The sequence below is a fragment of the Oreochromis aureus genome, linkage group 3 (assembly GCF_013358895.1).
Source record: "Oreochromis aureus strain Israel breed Guangdong linkage group 3, ZZ_aureus, whole genome shotgun sequence".
Lineage (NCBI taxonomy): Eukaryota > Metazoa > Chordata > Actinopteri > Cichliformes > Cichlidae > Oreochromis > Oreochromis aureus.
The window spans coordinates 36,300,265-36,322,588 of NC_052944.1; the positions used below are offsets into that span (position 1 = coordinate 36,300,265).

At 36.7% G+C, this 22,324-nt stretch overlaps 1 protein-coding gene across 1 annotated transcript in view; it reads left to right on the forward strand.

Annotated features, from left to right (window-relative positions):
• LOC116327164 overlaps positions 1 to 22,324 on the forward strand; it is a 50,618-nt gene that overhangs the window by 20,692 nt on the left and 7,602 nt on the right. Inside the window, exons 18-34 of the mRNA XM_039610093.1 lie at positions 4,074 to 4,229; positions 4,326 to 4,493; positions 6,346 to 6,375; positions 6,836 to 6,874; positions 7,075 to 7,113; positions 9,384 to 9,539; positions 9,636 to 9,803; positions 11,515 to 11,544; positions 15,604 to 15,642; positions 15,842 to 15,880; positions 18,373 to 18,411; positions 18,716 to 18,865; positions 18,967 to 19,131; positions 19,284 to 19,525; positions 19,630 to 19,682; positions 21,113 to 21,234; positions 21,327 to 21,545. Coding sequence (XP_039466027.1) covers positions 4,074 to 4,229; positions 4,326 to 4,493; positions 6,346 to 6,375; positions 6,836 to 6,874; positions 7,075 to 7,113; positions 9,384 to 9,539; positions 9,636 to 9,803; positions 11,515 to 11,544; positions 15,604 to 15,642; positions 15,842 to 15,880; positions 18,373 to 18,411; positions 18,716 to 18,865; positions 18,967 to 19,131; positions 19,284 to 19,525; positions 19,630 to 19,682; positions 21,113 to 21,234; positions 21,327 to 21,545 — 1,854 coding nt within the window. The remainder of the gene's footprint in view (positions 1 to 4,073; positions 4,230 to 4,325; positions 4,494 to 6,345; positions 6,376 to 6,835; positions 6,875 to 7,074; positions 7,114 to 9,383; positions 9,540 to 9,635; positions 9,804 to 11,514; positions 11,545 to 15,603; positions 15,643 to 15,841; positions 15,881 to 18,372; positions 18,412 to 18,715; positions 18,866 to 18,966; positions 19,132 to 19,283; positions 19,526 to 19,629; positions 19,683 to 21,112; positions 21,235 to 21,326; positions 21,546 to 22,324) is intronic.

Here is a 22,324-nt window from a genome sequence, read left to right on the forward strand (position 1 = left end):
CGTCTTGGCAATATATTGAAAACTGAGTTTTCGCAGAAGGGCGTGAGCCCAGCAGAATGTCGAACATTGATGTTTGCTATGAAGAACGAAATTGCTATAACTCAAAGAAATCCAGTCTGATCACTACCAATCTCTACAGACATGATGACGTATCCATCCTGAACAGATTGATATACCCAAGATAGACCTGAAAAGCAGGGAGAATAAACATCAGTCCCTCATGATGCTTCAGTGAGAAAATTATGAGTTTAAATTGAACGGCGCACCCTGGTGGCAAGGTGATTCACCATGAAACAAGAAGTAGCTTTTGAGGAGTTTGGAAAGCTCAAACTCTCGAAATTTTGCACACACTTCAAAGAGGCCATCCTCCAATGTGAGGTAGGCTTTCTTGTTATGTGATTATTTTCATGGAATATTGCAAAATGGCTCCACAGCCCCCCCCCTACAAAATTTCAAACAACCAGCCCCTGCCCTAAGTTTCATCTATGAGTCTGAAACTTGGTAAGCTTATGTAAGATATCAAGATGTACAAAAAAGTATCTTGGAGCAATATCCCAAATCCAACAAGAAGTCAGCCATTTTAAAATTTAAGTGTAATTTTGGCGACATTTTCCCCTCTTTTCAGGCCTTATACTTTGACAAACTCCTCCTAGGGATTTCATCAGATCGACATGATCTCCGGTTCATGGAATATAAAGACCTTTGTGATGTTAAATTGCGAAGCTCTTTATATTTGGCGAAATAGGGTGGTCATGGCGAAACGTGGAGTTTCAATAAATCGCCAAAAAGCAGTAATCTGCTATCACCCAAAAACACAATATCCAATCTTTCCCAAATGTCGCAGGCATGAGTTGAGAGTCAAGCTCGGAAATGTTTGATATGCCATTTGTGCATATCAGTGGGTTTTGGTCAGTGGTTGTTGATCAATGGTCATGAGAATTTCCATAATTATGATTAAAGAACTGACCTCTCAGCCCATTCTTCCTTCAGTGGGCTGGTTTCAGTCATTATGCAAATGTACTGTTTATAAGATTGGGGAAACCTGCAGTCAGCTGAGACTGAAGAAGTCACTTGGATGAGTGACGAAACGTTTCTCCCACAAAACGCTACGTCCAGGTGAACAGAATCAACTTTTGGAGAAATAATGGATCGCATTCATATAGCGCTTTTCGAGACCCTTAACAAACAAAATAGTGAGGATTTTGGTCATCTAGAAGGCACTCCCAAATGACCCTGTAGAGCTGCTTCACCAAGGTCTTAAATCAACTGCAGCAGGATTATATTATTATCCATAAGCAAGTATCTTTAAGGTGTGTCACGACGGGGTGTCCCGATGTATTTTTTTTTAAACTGACCCAAGAGCAGACACTGCAGGAGATGGAGCTGGTTTGCAAATCAAAAGTGAGCTTTTGTTACGGTTGAATGAAGGCACGCTCCAAACAAAAACATTCAAAACACAGAACACTCCCAACAAAACAAAACATCGGAGATCAGGAACAATCCCTACAGAGTTCTGGAGTCTGATCACCGCTGCGGCGATAAAACAGTTCAGGAGGCCAAGCCAAGAGATGGGCAGCACAAACGTCCATTCTTTGGCAGTTCTGGAAACCGACCACGTGCAACGTGGGGAAGGTGCTCCTGTAAACATGATCGAGAATCCTCCGGTGACTTGGCAGGCGCCAGCATGCTGGACATGACGGCGGCATGGGAACCGCGAGTGATGGAGCTGCAGATGACGACAAGGGAGCCGTGAATGGTGGGGCTGCAGGTGACGGCGAGGGATCTGTGAAGGGCGGGGCTTTAGGCGAAGGCGAGGGATTTGTGAATTGTGGGACTGCAGGCGATGGCGAGGGAGACGTGAATGATGGACTTGCAGGTGACAGCGTAGCAGGACCAGCAGGTACAAAGACCTCTATCGGAGACCACTGGCTGCCGCTGCTGCGGCATCACGGAGAGATCGGACAACTCCCAGCTTGGAACTTCTCCTTGGCCTGGCCCAGCTCCGAAGCTGAAGGGATCCACAACAGCCCGGGACTACTGCGGAGAATCGCCTCCATGTCACTTAATACCCTCAACTTCGTCTGCCTATCCGAGGTGCCAGACACGAAACCCCCCAAGCCCATGAGGTGAGCGAGACCTATCTAACAAACAGCATCCGCTGGATCCATATCGCGTCAGGGCATGATGTCATGGCGGGGAACGCCAATGTTTTAGAGTTCAGGACCGAGAAGCAGACGCTGAGAGTGATACTGTGGTTTTCCAAAAAAAAAGAGCTTTTATTTGGGCTGATGGCAGGGACAAACAAGAAAACTATGAAAAACTGTGACAACTTTGGCAACAATGGTGAGCATAACAGATGACCTGACCATGAGTGAACGGAAACACACAGACTAAATACATACTAGGGGTAATGAAGGAGAGTGAAAAAACATAAGGAAACAATTGTACTAGCCAACTTTGTACTTGTTCTTACAAAATATTTATTGATATCTCCAAGAATTTTTAATATTTTCAATTCTGACATTATCATGATTTTAAAAATAACTTAAATGTATGATTGTAACATTTATTCTAAATAATATTACCAATTATAGAAATTTCCAGTGCTTCTTTTAGATTCTTGTTATTTATTATTATATGACTTCATCTGTAACTTCAATATAGTTGCTAATTTATATTTTACTTTTGTAAAAAAACCTCTTATAAAGTTAGTGTTTTTACTTGCCTTTTGACAAACTTTATTCATTGCATTTTTTAAAACTTTTTTTTCTTTCAACCAGCATTTCCTAATTATACATTGTATGCTTGACGTGGGTCATCAATATGTACATCATCCCAAATTTCATTTATTTGATCTGTCTTCAATATCATAATTCTTTCTTGTGTTCTTAGGTTGACTCATTTTTAAGGTGGTTCACTCACACATTAAATGAACATTTAACATCTGAATTATGTATAATCCAAAAAACAGGAAGATGATAACTTCCATCACTCAAAAGCAATCCACTTGTTATTAAAAAAGGAGAATTTGTAAAAACCATTTTATTAATAAGGGTAGTACTTTGTTTAGTAATCTGACTAGGTTTACTAGGTCAATTGAAACCGATGATTTAATGTTTTTAAAAAAATTTCAGTTTCAACAAGATTTATATAAATGCTTCTATTACATAAATGCAATATGTAAATACCATCCAAATTTATACCACTAAATTTCTTCTTGAATGACATTGAGAATTGTTTTTATCATAATAATAAAAATTTGCATCAAAGTCATTGTTGTCAAAATTAACTAATTTATGTTTGATTGGATCAGCTGCTGCTGATCGAATCAGAGGAAACTCATGTCTTTAAGCTCATGCCAGAGGAGGTTTGGACCACTGTAGTTATTGAGTTAGACTACGTCCACACTAATGCATTTTCGTTTAAAAACGCATAGATTTCTCTCCGTTTTTCTCATTCGCTTTTGCAACTTTCTGCTTTTGTGTTACTCACAGCAACAACTCCACCTCATTGTTAGTCCATTTAAAAAACTCGGTGCTTTTCCTCAACATTTTGCTGCAATGTTTCAAAGAGCCAGAAAGTAAATAAACAGACAGAAATGAGGCAGGTCGAATTGTCTTGCATTTCACACATGCGCAGTACTGGAACGTAAGCGTTTTCGGCCGTTTCAATGTGGACGCACAACTCTGTGAAAGCGACTGAAAACGCTAGTGTGGACGGGGAGCGTTTTCAGATGAAAAAGCCATTTTCAAATCTGTCCGGGCTAGTGTGGACATACCCTTAGTGAGCTCTTTAGAATGATCCATTCTTTCATATGTGTTTGGAAAAAGGTGGACTGCATGGCAAGGTGCTATTTTTTTTACACCTGTCACAATGGAGCTGAAAAAATCTAAAATAAAAAAATTAAGAGGTGTGGCCTTTCACTTCTGTACTACTTCTGGTCCTGTACATCTCAAAAGAAGTAGAAACATGTTAGATAAATGGGGTGTTTGTTCATAAACAATTTATGTAAACGTTGTTTCTCGTAATTGTGAAAGAGTTTTGTGACGATTTTCTCCTTGTCTCCTCTACAGCGCCAGTGGAGTTTAATATAGACTTGAACTTGCTCTTCCCAATTTCCAGTCTTCCCCCAAATTTCATTGATCTATTCAGAGGCTATGTGAGAAATGTGTCCTTCCCCCAAACCATCACTGGGTCTTTAATACTAGAAGACTTGAACTTCACCACATGTAAGAATTTTGTACTCAGTCATATTTAAATGTGTTCATACTCTGGTGCGTGATTTATGAGGTGTGTTTGGTCACTGTCTTAAATGTCTTTATCAGGGTGCTATCCAAACTCCACTGGAGGACCGCAGTGTCAATGTGAGGACCAGTTTGCCTGGTCATGTGAGAACTGTGGCCTATATGGTGCATGCAGTAATGTCACCTCCCACACCTGTGAATGCATCAAAGGCCTTCCTCCTGGTGGAGAGTTCTGTGAACCAATTGCAAGTAAGCTGCTGTTAATAAACTATTACTGCTTCTATGGGAATTAAGATAGTAAGACCAGTGTTGCTGGTCATGGCCAGTTTCTAACTCATTGCTCTGCAGCACAGACACTCCCAATATTCCAAACCAACCAAAAATAATTATTATACTGGTTTGTTTTTTAAACTCTTTTTACAGTATGGCAAAAAACCAAAACATCAGCTTGAACTTCTTCTTTCCAGTCCTCTCTATCTTATGTTTTTCTCTATATTGTTTATTGCATATTAAGGTTCCTGTTTACTCTCCATAGGAAAATAGAGAAACGGTACATTTACCATAGCAAGATACCCTATGATCCAAACTGCACAGACACAATTTGTGTTTGCTTATATTTGTTGAGCTTACTTAAAATTTCATAACACCTAAACAAAATAACTCCACTGACTCTCACTTCTCTTCAACAATACTGCTAAATGCATTGTGTTGACTCCAACTTTATTATTAATATTCACCATGACCACATAGCCATGATGGGAAGGACAAAAGGGTTGTTTTTGAAGGTGTACACAGGCCTGTGGGATGGCTTTACTTTCTTGTTTTTAAGGAGTATCTCCAAACCTTCCACCACAAACAATTCCAGACTGGCAACAACAAAGAATTAACTAACAGTTTAATGAATTGATCTCGCACAAATTTAATTTAATAAACTTCTTAACCAAACTTAATTAATAATGTTCCTGATTATTCACATCCAATTTAAACTATTCTAAGGCCATTTTAAAACAACCATTCCTAACTGTCAAAAAGGAATATTTTAAAGGTAGAGAGAGAGCGTGCCTCCCAAATCCAAACTGGGAGCTGGTTTTATGCTTCCACAGAGGAGGAGTCTGAAAACTGAACGTCCTGCCTCCGGTTCTCCTTTTAAAAATCCTGCACTCTGCAATAATGTCACCTCACAAACCTGCAGGTACATAAAAGAACTTCCTCTCACTGGAGAGTTCTGTGACCTGATCACAAATAAACTACTTGTAGCTGAATGCATCCACTTTGTGATATTACCACTCCCAGATATCATGAAAGATAGAGAAGAGATACAATTTCTTAAGTAGACTTGTTTATTACGATCACAATACCACCCTTTCCAGAATTAATGAGCTTTTCAGAATGACCCATTCAAACATTTGAAACTGAGTAGCCTCACAGATTGAGTCTTGTCAGCCACACCTGTTAATAGAAACTCCCCCTGAGATTGGTGCATTAATTTAACTGGGTCAGTTTTAGTGGCCTGAAAAGTAGGTCTCACAGGAATATCACCTACAAATACACCAATACAGATCTACACATCCAGTCACATTGTTTACATAAAATCATCCCTAACCGCCCAGTCTAAACTCTAAAATCCCTTCATTACATTTTTATGTTATTCTTCACATAGAAATTCGATGATATTTCCGTCCTTCTAATGGAGAGTTTTGTAAACTAATCACAAGTGAGCACTGAAATCTAGCTGTTGCTACAGAAAAGTTCTTTCACCAAAGACCTTAATGAATGTATATGACTAGCAGTTGTTCATCAACATATAGCTATGGTTACCTAGGATCATCTATTAAACATATGCTTCAGTGTAAACTTTCTGTTGTTAGAAATAAGGGCATGTTCTTGTTCTTTTTTCCTTTTTTCCTCTGTTTTTCATTTTTGTTTTGTTGTCTTCTTTGCTGTTAATCATTTTTGTCATATACTAGAACCAGTGTATGAATGTGAGAGTGAATGAATAGTGGCATTGTAAAGCGCTTTGGGTGCCTTGAAAAGCGCTATATGAAATCCAATCCATTATTATAGAAAATAAACATTTTAAAACCATAAATTTCCTCCACAGATATTTCTCCATGTCCAACAACAACTCCTGGTATGAGAACATTCTTCTTCTTTCCTTGTTTATTCTTTTAAAGTATATTTTTGCAATAAATGTCAATAAAAATGTGTAGTCACTGTGTTTGCTAACCTAAAGTCTTTCAACAATTTCATTTGTGTTAATAATTAATTAACACAAATTATTTATTATAAATAATTAATTATAATTATAAATTATTATAAATTAATTAACACTAATTGTTAATAATTTATATAGTCAAATATAAATAGAACTACCTTTTATCACCAAAGCTTATATGGTGATAATATATAACCACAGCACTTGTTGTGTTCTGCTTCCTGTCCTTAAAACAAACACTTGATATTAAAGACATTATATGCAATTTTGCAAGGATAATTTAAATTAGATTCTATGGCTGCATTTAGAGATATTAATCTGGTTCACAAAAAAGTATGCTGAAATCTAAACTGCTGCTTTTTTCCTGTTTTTATAGTTATAACACCATCAACACCAGAAACTACAGCAACAAACGGTATGGTGTTTGAAATGTAAAGTGAAGAATGAATGTTTGTGTGTGAGCTCCAGATTATCACTTGCACTGTAAAATCTAAAACATGAATCACTTTTGTTGTACCAACACAGCTATTTATATGGCTGCATTAGAAAAGAGAAATTTGAAATATGAGAAAAGTGTGCTGAAATCTGAACTGCTGCTTTTTTCTGTTTTCACAGTCACAACACCAGTAACAACAATACCTACTACAATATATGGTATGACGTATGAAATGTAAAGTATAAATGTTTTTGTGTGAGCTCCTGATAATCACTTGCACTTTAAATTCTGAAAAACTGCATCACTGTTGTTGTAACTACATGCGTATTTAAATGATCTGCAATTACACCCTATTTATGTGATTTTGTTGATAAATTTAATCTCTGTTAATACTTTATATATTCATATACAGTCCCAATCAAAAGTTTTAGACCAACTGAAAAATGTCAAAAAAATCATATTTTGCATGTTTGGATATTAACAAGGTTCCAAGTGGAGCTTCAAAATGCAACAAGACAGAATGAGAGAAGTTTTCATTTAATAAATCCTGGAGACAAATAGTGAGCGGTAGCTGGACAGGAACCAAACAGAGGCCTGGGGACTCAAACCCCAGGATTTTCCCTCCGGAGACTCGAACTCCTTTACAGGCGTGAGATAAACCATTTTTTGAGCATGCAATTTATTGAAAAAAACTGAAACAGGCTGTTTTACTGCTGGATTCATTGTCATTTTCTGTCAGGTAGTCACACTGTCATTTCGATGGCCAAAGACAAAAAAGGTTTCTTTTTTTTTAACGTAGTCGGGTTGTTTAACTGCATACGCAGGATCTCTCACAGCGCACCATCGCTGCTGAGGTGGGACGCAGTAAGACAGTAATTTGAAATTTCTTAAATGATCCTGAGGGTTATGGAACAAAAAAATTCAAAGCTGTTTTGGCTGTCACCATTACATCTTCAGTTTACCATTCTGCTATCCCTGAGTATCTATGGCCGAACACTAAAACTATTCTATGTTCTGTCCCCTTCATATCTTCTGTCTTTTGTTTTCAGCTGTGCCCATCATTTTAAGTGGATCTGGATCAACTCGATGTTCTTGTAGAGTTGATGTTTTTTTAGGAATTGCGACCTGCTGTGGTCATAGCATTCATTCCTTTAAGTATTCGATCCAGGTTTTAACCATGACTTGTTGTCATGAACTCTTTGTAGTGACTGAACAAATTAGATTGTGGATATTAGCAGAAATAAGCTTATTATTTTAGTGTGTCGGTAGAGTCTCTCTCTTAGCAAAATAGTGAGGATTTTGGAAATTACTCACCAAGTTCTACTTGGTGTAGAGCTGCTGCACCAAGTTCTTAAATCAACTGCAGCAGGACTATATTATTATTATTATTATTATTATTATTATTATTATTATTATTATTATTATTATTAAGCAAGTAAATCTGAGCTGTCCAATTTGTACTTCTTCTTACAAAAGATTTTTTGATATCTTCAAGACTTTTTAATATTCTGTACTCTGACATTCTCACTATTTTAAAAAATAGTTTAAAAAAAGTTTTCTTTCAACCAGCATTTCCTAATTATACATTGTATGCTTGACGTGGGTCATCAATATATACATCATCCTACATTTCATTCATTTGATCTGTCTTCAATACCATAATTCTTTCTTGTGTTCTTAGGCTTACTCATTTTTAAGGTGGTTCACTCACACATTAAATGAACACTTAACATCTGAATTATGTATAATCCAAAAAACAGGAAGATGATAACTTCCATCACTCAAAAGCAATCCACTTGTTATTGAAAAAGGAGCATTTGGAAAAACCATTTTATTAATAAGGGTAGTACTTTGTTTAGTAATCTGACTAGGTTTACTAAGTCACTTGAAACCGATGAGTTAATGTTTTTAAATAATTTACATTTTCAACAAGATTTATATAAATGCTTCTACTATTTAAATGCAATATGTAAATACCATCCAAATTTATGCTATTAGATTTCTTCTTGAATAACATTCACAATTATTTTCATCATATTAATAAAAATTTGCATCAAAGTCAATGTTGTTTTTCAAAATTAACTAATTTATGTTCGATTGGATCTGCTGAAGCTGCCCAGCCAAGGACACTAATGTCTTTAAGCTCATGTCAGAGGAGGTTTGGACCACTGTAGTTATTGAGTTAGTGGGCTCTTTGGAATGATCCATCCTTTCATAAATGTTTGAAAAAGGTGGACTGCATAGCTAGGTGCTCTTTTTTTTTTCTTCTTTTTTTTTACACCTGTCACAATGAAACTGAAAAAATCTGAATTAAAAATGTAAGAAGTGTGGCCCTTCATTTCTGTACTACTTCTGGTCCTGTACATCTCAAAAGAAGTAGAAACATGTTAGATAAATGGGATGTTTGTTCATAAACAATTTATGTAAATGTTGTTTCTCATAATTGTGAAAGAGTTTTGTGACGATTTTCTCCTTGTCTCCTCTACAGCGCCAGTGGAGTTTAATATAGACTTGAACTTGCTCTTCCCAATACCCGGTCTTCCCCCAAATTTTATTGATCTATTCAGAGGCTATGTGAGAAATGTGTCCTTCCCCCAAAATATCACTGGGTCTTTAATACTAGAAGACTTGAACTTCACCACATGTAAGAATTTTGTACTCAGTCATATTTAAATGTGTTCATACTCTGGTGCGTGATTTATGAGGTGTGTTTGGTCACTGTCTTAAATGTCTTTATCAGGGTGCTATCCAAACTCCACTGGAGGACCGCAGTGTCAATGTGAGGACCAGTTTGCCTGGTCATGTGAGAACTGTGGCCTATACGGTGCATGCAGTAATGTCACCTCCCACACCTGTGAATGCATCAAAGGGCTTCCTCCTGGTGGAGAGTTCTGTGAACCAATCGCAAGTAAGCCTCTGTCACGGCCAGTTTCTAACTCCTTGCTCTGCAGCACAGACACCCCCAATATTGCAAACCAACCAAAAATAATTATTATACTAGTTTGTTTTTTAAACTCTTTTTACAGTATGGCAAAAAAAACAAAACTTCAGCTTCAACTTCTTCTCTCCAGTCCTCTCTATCTTGTGTTTTTCTCTGTTGTTTATTGCAAATTAAGGTTCCTGTTTACTCTCCATAGCAAATAGAGAAATGGTACATTTGCAATAGCAAGATACCCTATGATCCAAACTCCACAGACAAAATTTGTGCTTGCTTATATTTGTTGAGCTTACTTAAAATTTCATGACACCTAAACAAAATAACTCCATTGACTCCCATTTCTCTTCAACAATACTGCTAAATGCCTTGTGTTGAGTTAATTTTCACCATGGCCACATAGCCATGATGGGACGGACAAAAGGGTTGTTTCTGAGGGTGTACACAGGTCTGTGGGATGGCTTTACTCTCTTGTTTTTAAGGAGTATCTCCAAACCTTCCACCACAAACAATTCCAGACTGGCGACAAGAAAGAATCAACTAACAGTTTAATGAATTTATCTCGCACAAATTTAATTTAATAAACTTCTTAACCAAACTTAATTAATACTGTTCCTGATTATCCCCAACCAATTTAAACTATTCTAAGGCCATTTCAAAACAACCATTCCTAACTGTCAAAAAGGAATATTTTAAAGTTAGAGAGAGAATGCCTCCCAAATCCAAACTGGGAGCTGGTTTTATGCTTCCACTGAGGAGGAGTCTGAAAACTGAAGGTCCTGCCTCCCGTTCTCCTTTTAAAAATCCTGCACTCTACAATAATGTCACCTCACAAACCTGCAGGTACATAAAAGAACTTCCTCTCACTGGAGAGTTCTGTGACCTGATCACAAATAAACTACTTGTAGCTGAATGCATCCACTTTGTGACATTACCACTCCCAGATATCATGAAACATAGAGAAGAGATACAATTTCTTAAGTAGACTTGTTTATTACGATCACAATACCACCCTTTCGAGAATTCATGAGCTTTTCAGAATGACCCATTCAAACATTTTAAACTAAGTAGCCTTGCAGGTTGAGTCCTGTCAGCCACACCTGTTCATGGAAGCTCCCCCTGAGATTGGTGCATTAGTTTAATTAACTGGGTCAGTTTTAGTGGCCTAAAAGTAGGTCTCACAGGAATACCATCTACAAATACACCAATACAGATATACAGATCCAGTCACATTGTTTACTTAAAATCATCCAGTGTCAAGCCACACCATATGATTCTTTCTATAGCTATCCCTACCCGCCCAGTCTAAACTCTAAAATCCCTTCATTACATTTTTATGTTATTCTTTACATAAAATTGGATGATATTTCCGTCCTTCTAATGGAGAGTTTTGTAAACCAATCACAAGTAAGCACTGAAATCTAGCTGTTGCTACAGAAAAGTGCTTTCACAAATGTATATGACCAGCAGGTGTTCATCAGCATATAGCTATGGTTACCAAGGATCATCTATCAAACATAGGCTTCAGTGTAAACTTTCTGTTGTTAGAAATAAGGGCGTGTTCTTGTTCTTTTTTTCCTTTTTTCTCTGTTTTTCATTTTTGTTTTGTAGCCTTCTTTGCTGTTAATCATTTTTGTCATATACTAGAAAATAGACATTTTAAAACCCTGAATTTCCTCCACAGATATTTCTCCATGTCCAACAACAACTCCTGGTTTGTGAACAATTCTTGCTTTCCTTGTTCCTCCTTTAAAGTATTGTTTTGCAGTAAATATCATCAAAAAATTTGTAGTCACTGTATTTACTAAGCTAAAGTCTTTCAACAATGTCATTTGTGTTAATAATTAATTAACACAAATTATTTATTATAAATAATTAATTATAATTATAAATTATTATAAATTAGTTAACACTAATTGTTAATAATTTATATAGTCAAATATAAATAGAACTACCTTTTATCACCAAAGCTTATATGGTGATAATATATAACCACAGCACTTGTTGTGTTCTGCTTCCTGTCCTTAAAGCAAACACTTGATATTAAAGACATAATATGTACATTGCAAGGATAATGTAAATTAGATTCTGTGGCTGCATTTAAAAATATTAATCTACAACACAAAAAAGTATGCTAAAATCTAAACTGCTGCTTTTTTCCTGTTTTATAGTCATAACACCATCAACATCAGAAACTACAGCAACAAACGGTATGACGTATGAAATGTAAAGCATAAATGTTTTTGTGTGAGCTCCTGATGATCACTTGCACTTTAAATTCTGAAAAACTGCATCACTGTTGTTGTAACTACATGCGTATTTAAATCTGCAATTACACCCTATTTATGTGATTTTGTTAATAAATTTAATCTCTGTTAATACTTTATATATTCATATACAGTCCCAATCAAAAGTTTTAGACCACCTGAAAAATGTCAAAAAAATCATATTTTGCATGGTTGGATATTAACAAGGTTCCAAGTGGAGCTTCAAAATGCAACAAGACAGAATGGGAGAAGTTTTCATTTAATAAAGCCTGGAGACAAACAGTGAGCGGTAGCTGGACAGGAACCAAACAGAGGCCTGGGGACTCGAACCCCAGGAATTCCCCTCTGGAGACTCCAACTCCTTTACAGGAGTTTTTTGAGCATGCAATTTATTGAAAAAAACTGAAACAGGCTGTTTTACTGCTGGATTCATTGTCATTTTCTGTCAGGTAGTCACACTGTCATTCCGATGGCCAAAGACAAAAAAGCTTTCTTTTTTTTTTTGAACGTAGTCGGGTTGTTTAACTGCATACGCAGGATCTCTCACAGCGCACCATCGCTGCTGAGGTGAGACACAGTAAGAGAGTAATTTGAAATTTCTTAAATGATCCTAATGGGTTATGGAACAAAAAAAATCAAAGCTGTTTTGGCTGTCACCATTACATCTTCAGTTTACCATTCTGCTATCCCTGAGTATCTATGACCGGACACTAAAACTATTCTTTGTTCTGTCCCCTTCATATCTTCTCTGTCTTTTGTTTTCAGCTGTGCCCATCATTTTAAGTGGATCTGGATCAACTCCGATGTTCTTGTAGAGTTGACGTTTTTTTAGGAATTGCTACCTGCTGTTGTCAAAGCATTCGATCCTTTAAGCATTCGATCCAGGTTTTAACCGTGACTTGTTGTCATGAACTCTGTGAAGTGACTGAACAAATTAGATTGTGGATATTAGCAGAAATAAGCTTATTATTTTAGTGTGTCAGTAGAGTCTCTCTCTTAGCAAAATAGTGAGGATTTTGGAAATTAGTTAAAAAAAAAATGTTTCTTTCAACCAGCATTTCCCAATTATACATTGTATGCTTGATGTGGGTCATCAATATATACATCATCCTACATTTCATTTATTTGATCTGTCTTCAATACCATAATTCTTTCTTGTGTTCTTAGGCTTACTCATTTTTAAGGTGGTTCACTCACACATTAAATGAACCCTTGACATCTGAATTATGTATAATCCAAAAAACAGGAAGATGATAACTTCCATCACTCAAAAGCAATCCACTTGTTATTGAAAAAGGAGCATTTGGAAAAGCCATTTTGTTAATAAGGGTAGTACTTTGTTTAGTAATCTGACTAGGTTTACTAAGTCACTTGAAGCCGATGAGTTAATGTTTTTAAATAATTTACATTTTCAACAAGATTTATATAAATGCTTCTACTATTTAAATGCAATATGTAAATACCATCCAAATTTATGCTATTAGATTTCTTCTTGAATAACATTCACAATTATTTTCATCATATTAATAAAAATTTGCATCAAAGTCAATGTTGTTTTTCAAAATTAACTAATTTATGTTCGACTGGATCTGCTGAAGCTGCCCAGCCAAGGACACTCATGTCTTTAAGCTCATGTCAGAGGAGGTTTGGACCACTGTAGTTATTGAGTTAGTGGGCTCTTTAGAATGACCCATCCTTTCATAAATGTTTGAAAAAGGTGGACTGCATAGCTAGGTGCTCTTTTTTTTTCTTCTTTTTTTTTACACCTGTCACAATGGAGCTGAAAAAATCTGAATCAAAAATGTAAGAAGTGTGGCCCTTCATTTCTGTACTACTTCTGGTCCTGTACGTCTCAAAAGAAGTAGAAACATGTTAGATAAATGGGGTGTTTGTTCATAAACAATTTATGTATACGTTGTTTCTCGTAATTGTGAAAGAGTTTTGTGATGATTTTCTTCTTGTCTCCTCTACAGTGCCAGTGGAGTTTAACATAGACTTGAACTTGCTCTTCCCAATACCCGGTCTGCCCCCAAATTTCATTGATCTATTCAGAGGCTATGTGAGAAATGTGTCCTTCCCCCAAAACATCACTGGGTCTTTAATACTAGAAGACTTGAACTTCACCACATGTAAGAATTTTGTACTCAGTCATATTTAAATGTGTTCATACTCTGGTGCGTGATTTATGAGGTGTGTTTGGTAACTGTCTTAAATGTCTTTATCAGGGTGCTATCCAAACTCCACTGGAGGACCGCAATGTCAATGTGAGGACCAGTTTGCCTGGTCATGTGACAAATGTGGCCTATACGGTGCATGCAGTAATGTCACCTCCCACACCTGTGAATGCATCAAAGGGCTTCCTCCTGGTGGAGAGTTCTGTGAACCAATCGCAAGTAAGCTGCTGTTAATAAACTATTACTGCTTCTATGGGAATTAAGATGGTAAGAGCAGTGTTGCTGATTAAATAAATACCTTTAATACCTTTTGTGGAAATGCACAAAAGGTCCATCATGGTCCGTGATAAATTTCACTTATCTTATGGAATGCATCCACTTTTTGATAAGACCACTCCCAGATAACATGAAACGTAGAGAAGAGATACAATTTCTTAAATAGACTTGTTTATTACGATCACAATACCAATACACCACAATACTGATCTACAGATCCAGTCATGTTGTTTACATAAAATCTTCCAATCTCAAGCCACACCACATCATTCTTTCTATATCTATCCCTACCCGCCCAGTCTAAACTCTAAAATCCCTTCATTACATTTTTATATTATTCTTCACATAGAAATTTGATCATATTTCCTTCCTTCTAATGGAGAGTTTTGTAAACCAATCACAAGCAAGCACTGAAATCTAGCTGTTGCTATAGAAAGTGCTTTCAGCAAAGACCTTAATGAATGTATCTGACCACGATGTGCTCATCAACATATAGCTACGGTTAATTAGAATCATCTATTAAACTTCAGTGTAAATTTTATGTTGTTAGAAATAATGGTGTGTTCTTGTACTTGTTTTGTTTTTTGTCTCTTGTCTTAATTGTGTTTTGTTGTCTTCTTTGCTGTTAATCATTTTTGACATATACTAGAAAATAAACATTTTAAAACCATAAATTTCCTCCACAGATATTTCTCCATGTCCAACAACAACTCCTGGTATGTGAACATTCTTCTTGCTTTCCTTCTTCCTTCTTTAAAGTATTGTTTTGCAGTAAATATCATTAAAAAAATTTCTAGTCACTGCATTTACTAACCTAAAGTCTTTCAACAATTTTACCAAGGCTTATATAGTGATGATATATAAGCACATATATAAGCACGGCACTTGTAGTGTTCTGCTTCATGTCCTTAAAGCAAACACTTGATATTAAAGACATAATATGTATCTTGCAAGGATAATGTAAATTAGATTCTATGGCTGCATTTAAAAATATTAATCTGAAACACAAAAAAGTATGCAAAAATAAAAACTGCTGCTTTTTTCCTGTTTTTATAGTTATAACACCATCAACACCAGAAACTACAGCAACAAACGGTATGGCGTTTGAAATGTAAAGTGAAGAATGAATGTTTGTATGTGAGCACCAGATTATCACGTGCACTGTAAAATCTTAAACATGAATCACTTTTGTTGTACCAACACAGCTATTTATATGGCTGCATTAGAAAGAGAAATTTGAAATATGAGAAAAGTGTGCTGAAATCTGAACTGCTGCTTTTTTCTGTTTTCATAGTCACAACACCAGTAACAACATTACCTACTACAACATATGGTATGACGTATGAAATGTAAAGTATAAATGTAAAGTTTTTGTGTGAGCTCCTGATGATCACTTGCATTTTAAAATCTGAAAAACTGCATCACTGTTGTTATAACTACACAGCTATTTAAGTGGACTTACATCCTATTTATGTGATTTTGTTAATCAATTCTCTGTTAATACTTTATATATTCATGTACAGTCCCAATCAAAAGTTTAAGACAACTTCAAAAATGGCAAAAAAATCATATTTTGCATGTTTGGATCTTAACAAGATTTCAAGTACAGCTTCAACACGCAACAACAAGAAGAGGGAGTGAGACAAAACATTTTTTGAACATGCAATTTATTGAAAACAACGCTTAAACTGAAACAGGCTGTTTTACAACTGAACAAAAGTTTAGGACCACTTGCCTTTAAAAAGGCAAATCTTTGCAAAAATGTGGATTCATTGTCATTTTCTGTCAGGTAGTCACACTGTCATAAAGTTATGATGGGAAAGGCAAAAAATGTTTCCCTTTTTGAAGATGGTCGGGTTTTTGAACACTATAAGCAGGGTCTCTGGCAGTGCACCATCGCTGCTGAGGTGGGACACTCATTTGGAATTTCTTAAATGATTCTGAGGGTTATGGAACAAAAAAGTCAAGTGGAAGAAACAAAGAAATTCACCTGCACTGAGCCGCAGGATCCACCTGGCTGTCCCTCAAGACAATGGACGATCCTCGACCCAAATTAAGGCAAACCCATAACCATCAGACGGCATCTGAGACTGAAGGACTTCAAATATTAAAAACGTCTTCAAAGGCCTTATGTCCTCGAACGCCACAGAACTGACTGTTTGGACTTTGCAAGAGAACACCAAACATGGGACACTGAAAGGTGGAAAAAAGTTTTAGTCTCTGATGAGAAAAAATGTATCCTTGATGGTCCTGATAGTTATAACTTTATTGGCAAGCAGATGCCACTTGAGATGTTTTCTACACGCCACACCATAATAGTCTGGGGTGCTTTTTTCTTCACTGGAAAAATGGAGCCTCAGGAGGTTCAGGGGTGTCAAACAGCCCCTGGCTATGTCCAGATGTTGCAGAGAGTATCCCTGATGACTGAGGCCCTCGTCTGTGTGGTAACACTGGGTTTTTCAACAGGACAACACTACAGTACACAAGGGCAAGGGACTTCTTTCGGGAGAATAACATCAATCTTTTTTGGACCATCCTATGTGATCCCCTGATCTAGATCCAATTGAAAACCTTTGGGCAGGGGTCGGCAACCTTTCTGATGGCGAGTGCCATTTAAAATTTCCTCAGAAGTCAGTGTGCCATATGATTGCATTAGCAATAAATTTAATAACGCTCTATATTAACAGTTACACACTATATAGAACAACTTTATAGAAGTATATTTGTTTGCAGATGTTGGCAGCTATCAGCGAATAGTTATCAGCTATTTTGAAACAAAAACAAAAAAAAGTTCCATAACAAGAACTCCATTACAGCAAATACAGAAAATACAAATGCTATTTATGGTCTCCTCACAACAATGATAAGAAAAATAAACTGGGCCAATATGGCATGTTTGTTAATACAGAGATACACATGTTAATGTGATCTCTGGTCTCCCACTCAGAGACACAGGTCTCAGAGTGTCCAGCATTCAGACGGCTACCTGAGGACACTCATGTGAGAGAAAATCTGCTCACACAGATATGTAGAGCCAAATGCTGTCAATAAGGCCTCTGCAATGTTCTGAAGACAGTTAAACTTGTCAGGTAGTGATGTCCAGCAGGTGACAATGCAGCTCCAAGAACACGCACATCTATGGATTCCAGCTACTTCAATGTTATATGTATGATTTCTATACATTTTATGTCAGATAAAAACTTTGGTTGTAAGCTTCAGATAATTATTTAATAACAGCCAGACATTTTAAGAAAGAAAAGTATTTCTTTGTGCCCCCCTTTCCCTGTTAATGCCCTACCTGGCCCCCTGGCAAAACTTTGCTAGACCCGCCCCTGCACAGTTACCAGCTGTCAGCTACGTAGAAAAGGATCCTGGTGTTATTTGTCTCTCAGAAACAGTTCATAACTTCCCTTCAACTCATTCATGTCACCTAAAAGGTAAACCTGTTTCTCCATCACCTGTTCAGCTCTGATGATTCAGTAAGAACATCTCCTGGTTTCATCTTCATGTTGCCCTCTCACCAGATATACAAACCATCATGACCAGCAGCTTTACAGCTGTGGCTCCAGCAAACATCAGCTGATACTAGAAAGTAATATTAAATAAATTCTAACAACAGCTGATCAAGCTTAAACGTGCTGCTGTTGTTTAGCGCGACATCTGCTGGTTTCCTCTTTCTGGCGCAAATAAACAAATGAGAGAAAACCCAATATGTAGTGTTGCCTCATGAACTTTAGATTCTCTGGCTGCATGAGAAAAGAAAAATTATACATTTTTAAAAGTATTCTGAAACCTGAATTGCTGCTTTTTTTTCTCTTTTTACAGTCACAACACCATCAACAACATCACCTACATCAACAAATGGTATGATATTTGAAATGTACAGTGCTCCAGATTATCACTTGCACTGTAAAATCTAAATAAATCGAATCTCTTTTGTTGTAACAATACAGCTATTTAAATTATCTAAAAATGAATCTGTTTGCCAAGTGATTCATGTAACTGAGAGCTGAAGTAAATATAGTTGTAGATTGCTGCCAACAGGATTTTGACCATGTGGAAATTGGGTTTTAAAATGGGAGCTTGTTCTCAACATTTTCATGCAAATATTGTTTCCCATCATTGAGACAGGTTCATATGATGCATTCACTCATTTTCTCCTTCACAGCACCAGTGGTCTTCTATATAACAGTTGAATTGCACATCTCAGCAGCCAGTGTGCCCCCAAATATCACTGTTGTACTCAGAGACATTATGAAAAATGTCGTCTCCCCTCAAATCGAGTCTTTAACAGTAAAAGACTTGAACTTCACCACATGTAAGGACTTGATCTTATTTATGTGATTTTTGTGCTATTTTTATATAGTGCTGTATGAATAATGAGCATTGTTTTGTCATTCTTTTAACTGTCTTAAAAAGGGTGCTCTCCAGTTTCTACGGGACGGCAGTGTCAGTGTGAGGACCAGTTTGCTTGGTCATGTGAGAACTGTGGCCTATACGGTGCGTGCAGTAATGTCACCTCACCAACCTGTGAGTGCATCAACGAGCTTCCTCCTGGTGGAGAAATTTGTCAACCAATCTCAAGTAAGAATTTAGTAAATAATTTTTATGTGACCTGAATGTGATTATATACTCACTGAATGTATTCAAATATGTCTTTAATACGTTCATTTCTGTTGGAATTCTCTGGTGTGAATTTCCTTCTTTTTTCTTTGATCTTAATTTATTCTCCACAGCTTTCAATCCATGTATAACATCAACTACAACAACATTACCATCAGTGACAACTACAACAATGCCAATGCCAATAACAACAACAACACCAACAATGCCCTTTACACCACTACCACCACCACCGACAACCACAACATCGACAACTACACCAATGACACAGACATTTGAAATAACTTTGGATGTTGAATTCAAGGAAGAATACAATCAAGTAACCAATGACTTTCACATAACTGTTAGCAACACCGTAAGTCTTTGCCTTTTTTCTTTGTCCTTTAGTTTTCTCTTGTTCTCATTCCACTAGCTATATGGAATATTTATTCCCTGTTTTTTTGCCAATGTCTCAAACAGATCAGAGCTGAAGGACTGAAGCAAGGAATAGAAGCAAAATTAATCAAGTTCCGGTAACTCACAATGTCTTTTTTTTAACGACACTATTCCTAACAAGGTTTTTTCTTCACTCCTTTTATTGTATGGTTATTGAAACATTCCACTAGTTTTTGCAAAGTCCGTTCATAAAAACTGCTATTTTAGTGTTAAGGGGGGAATATCATCATCCCCACCCTACAAGATTACTTACCAACCTCCAAGAACAAGTGGTGTGTTGAAGGCATTGAATGCAATAGCTGGTGATGTGAGGATCGTGACTAAGTTGGAAACCTGGACCTTCTGTAGCTGAATTTTCAGACTATGAAGTGAAAATATACTAAATCATTATGTATAATCCCCCACTGCGACAATCACTTACAACCAACCAGCTGATCTACATCCTCGAGTCAACTTTTGAGATGCTTGGCTTCAATGAGTAGAAACCAACATGGAGAAGAAGAGGCTAACATCAAGGCAGAGCAGACGGTAGTTAGCCAGCTATAGAAAATACAGAAAGGTGTGATGAAGAAAGAAGTACACAAAAGAGGAAAGAAGTACAACAAGTTTTACATACCTGGGGCCTTAGAAACTGCCAATTTTTATTCCAAATGCACACCGAGATAACTTTCTCCAGTATGAGAAAAGTTGCCCTATGCATCTTGACCATGTGTGTCACACAAATGTGAGTTTTCTGCACAGTGAACTTAATCAAAACTAAATATTGGTCCAGGCTTGAAAAAGGCAAATGAGAAGGGGCCTTACTCCATTCAAACCCAGGTTTAAAATCCTTGCAGCAAAAGCTAGAGCTTAGTTATTTCTCAAAGAAACAAAGTAGGGAAGTTGATTAAAAGAGGGGGAGAAAGTGAGCCCCTGCTACTCTACAGTTATTAAGATTTAAGATGAGATTTATTATCTGCAAAACTGATTGAGACTGTTTAGTCAGGATGTGAAACAGAAAAGGGGAAATTCATGTTTTTTCCCCCATTCGTTTAATTTTTCTGAGGTTAAGCACTTCATTTGAAGGGCACAATTTTCAAATTTTATTATTTTCTTTTATTTTTAAATGGAGCCTTACTTTAAATGAGAATGTTGTGGAGTGTAAACGCAACATGGGCCCCAGTGGTACTCAGAGCACTCGAGGCAGTGATTCCTAAACTGGGCAAATGGGTCCAGGAGATCCCAGGAACAACATCTGAGGTCTATATCCAGAATTGCGCACTCCTAGGAACAGCAAAGATCCTGTGCATGACCCTCAAGCTACCAGGATCTAAGGGGAAAAAATTGTCAATTATTTGCTTTTTACTGTAATCTTTTTTTTTTTTGCTATATAAGGGCATTTGATGTTTGTGTTATTTGAGATGAGACTTGTTTGGCCTGTGCAAGTGAACACATCACGTGGGAGCACATGAGAGTTGGCAACTCTTTTGTGGTTAAATTTTTAAGGGACTTCTATTTTCTGTTGCAGGAGTGGAAGTACCATTGCCCAATATCAAGTCACTGCTAACTCTTCTGTTACACCAGACTTTCAAGCACTAAATTTAAAAATAGCTGGCAAGCTGGCAGAATCATACCCTGTGGTATTTGAGGGTAAGGCAGTCTTTTACATTTCTTCAAATGTTGTGAATATCTATCGGTCCAGATAGTTGTTTAACAATTGTGTGACATTTGTGTCCTTAAAGCATCGGGTGCCCTGACGTTTTTGCCAAATGATGGATTTTATGAGCAAACAGTGACTGTCACATGTGGCCCTCCACCAGTGAATCTCAATTTTGGCACTGTCTCAGCAGCAGAGTGGAGACGTAATACAGTGCTCATAGCTGAAGATGGAGAACACAGAATTTCAGTTAAGGATGGAATATCAACCTTAACTGTGTCAAGGTTTATTAGCTCTGATGATGGTAAGAAATGGATTGGTGCATTTAATAGGAATACATTTTAATAACATTTATTTAATTTTAATATTTTAGTTTTAATAAAATTAAAATGTAAGTTCTGCATCAGTTTTCTCTTAGTACTCAGGCAAGAGCAACAGTAAAATTCTGATTACCTGGGTAAAATTCATCTTACAGTGCAACACAAGCATTGTCAGTGCATCAATCAGTCTGACCTGCTTTTAAAAAAAACAAATTGCAGAGAAAGTTTCACCCAAAAATGATTATAGTGCAGTCTGTCTTAGTGTAGTAAGTATAACACTACAATTATTTTATGTATTGAAGAGGTATCCAATGGTTTGGCCCAGGTCTCTAAGAGAAAACCTACAAAAAAATATACCATTTAAATACAGTGCAGAACAATTTTTTGCCCTGTTACTGAACCACCTCAATAAACCATGATGAGAGCAAAATGTCTGGTGCATAAGACTCTATATACAGTATATATGTTCAGTGCAGATAGATATAGTGTATATAGATATACATGTCATCCAAAAAATCCACAACACTGGTCATACAAAAGTAATACAAAACCCCCAAAAATGCTTTCCTTTGCTGAGCTGTTACACTTCAGGTGAGCAGTATATGCATTTGAACCAGTGATTTAAGGACCACAATAGCATCTAAAGAGAGGCATGTGACATTTATAGGTACACTAATATTCTGATATACAGTTTTTCTCAGTTTCTATGGCTCACTTCTCAAATAATAGTTTAGTGATGCAAAAGAGTACCACCATTGGTCGG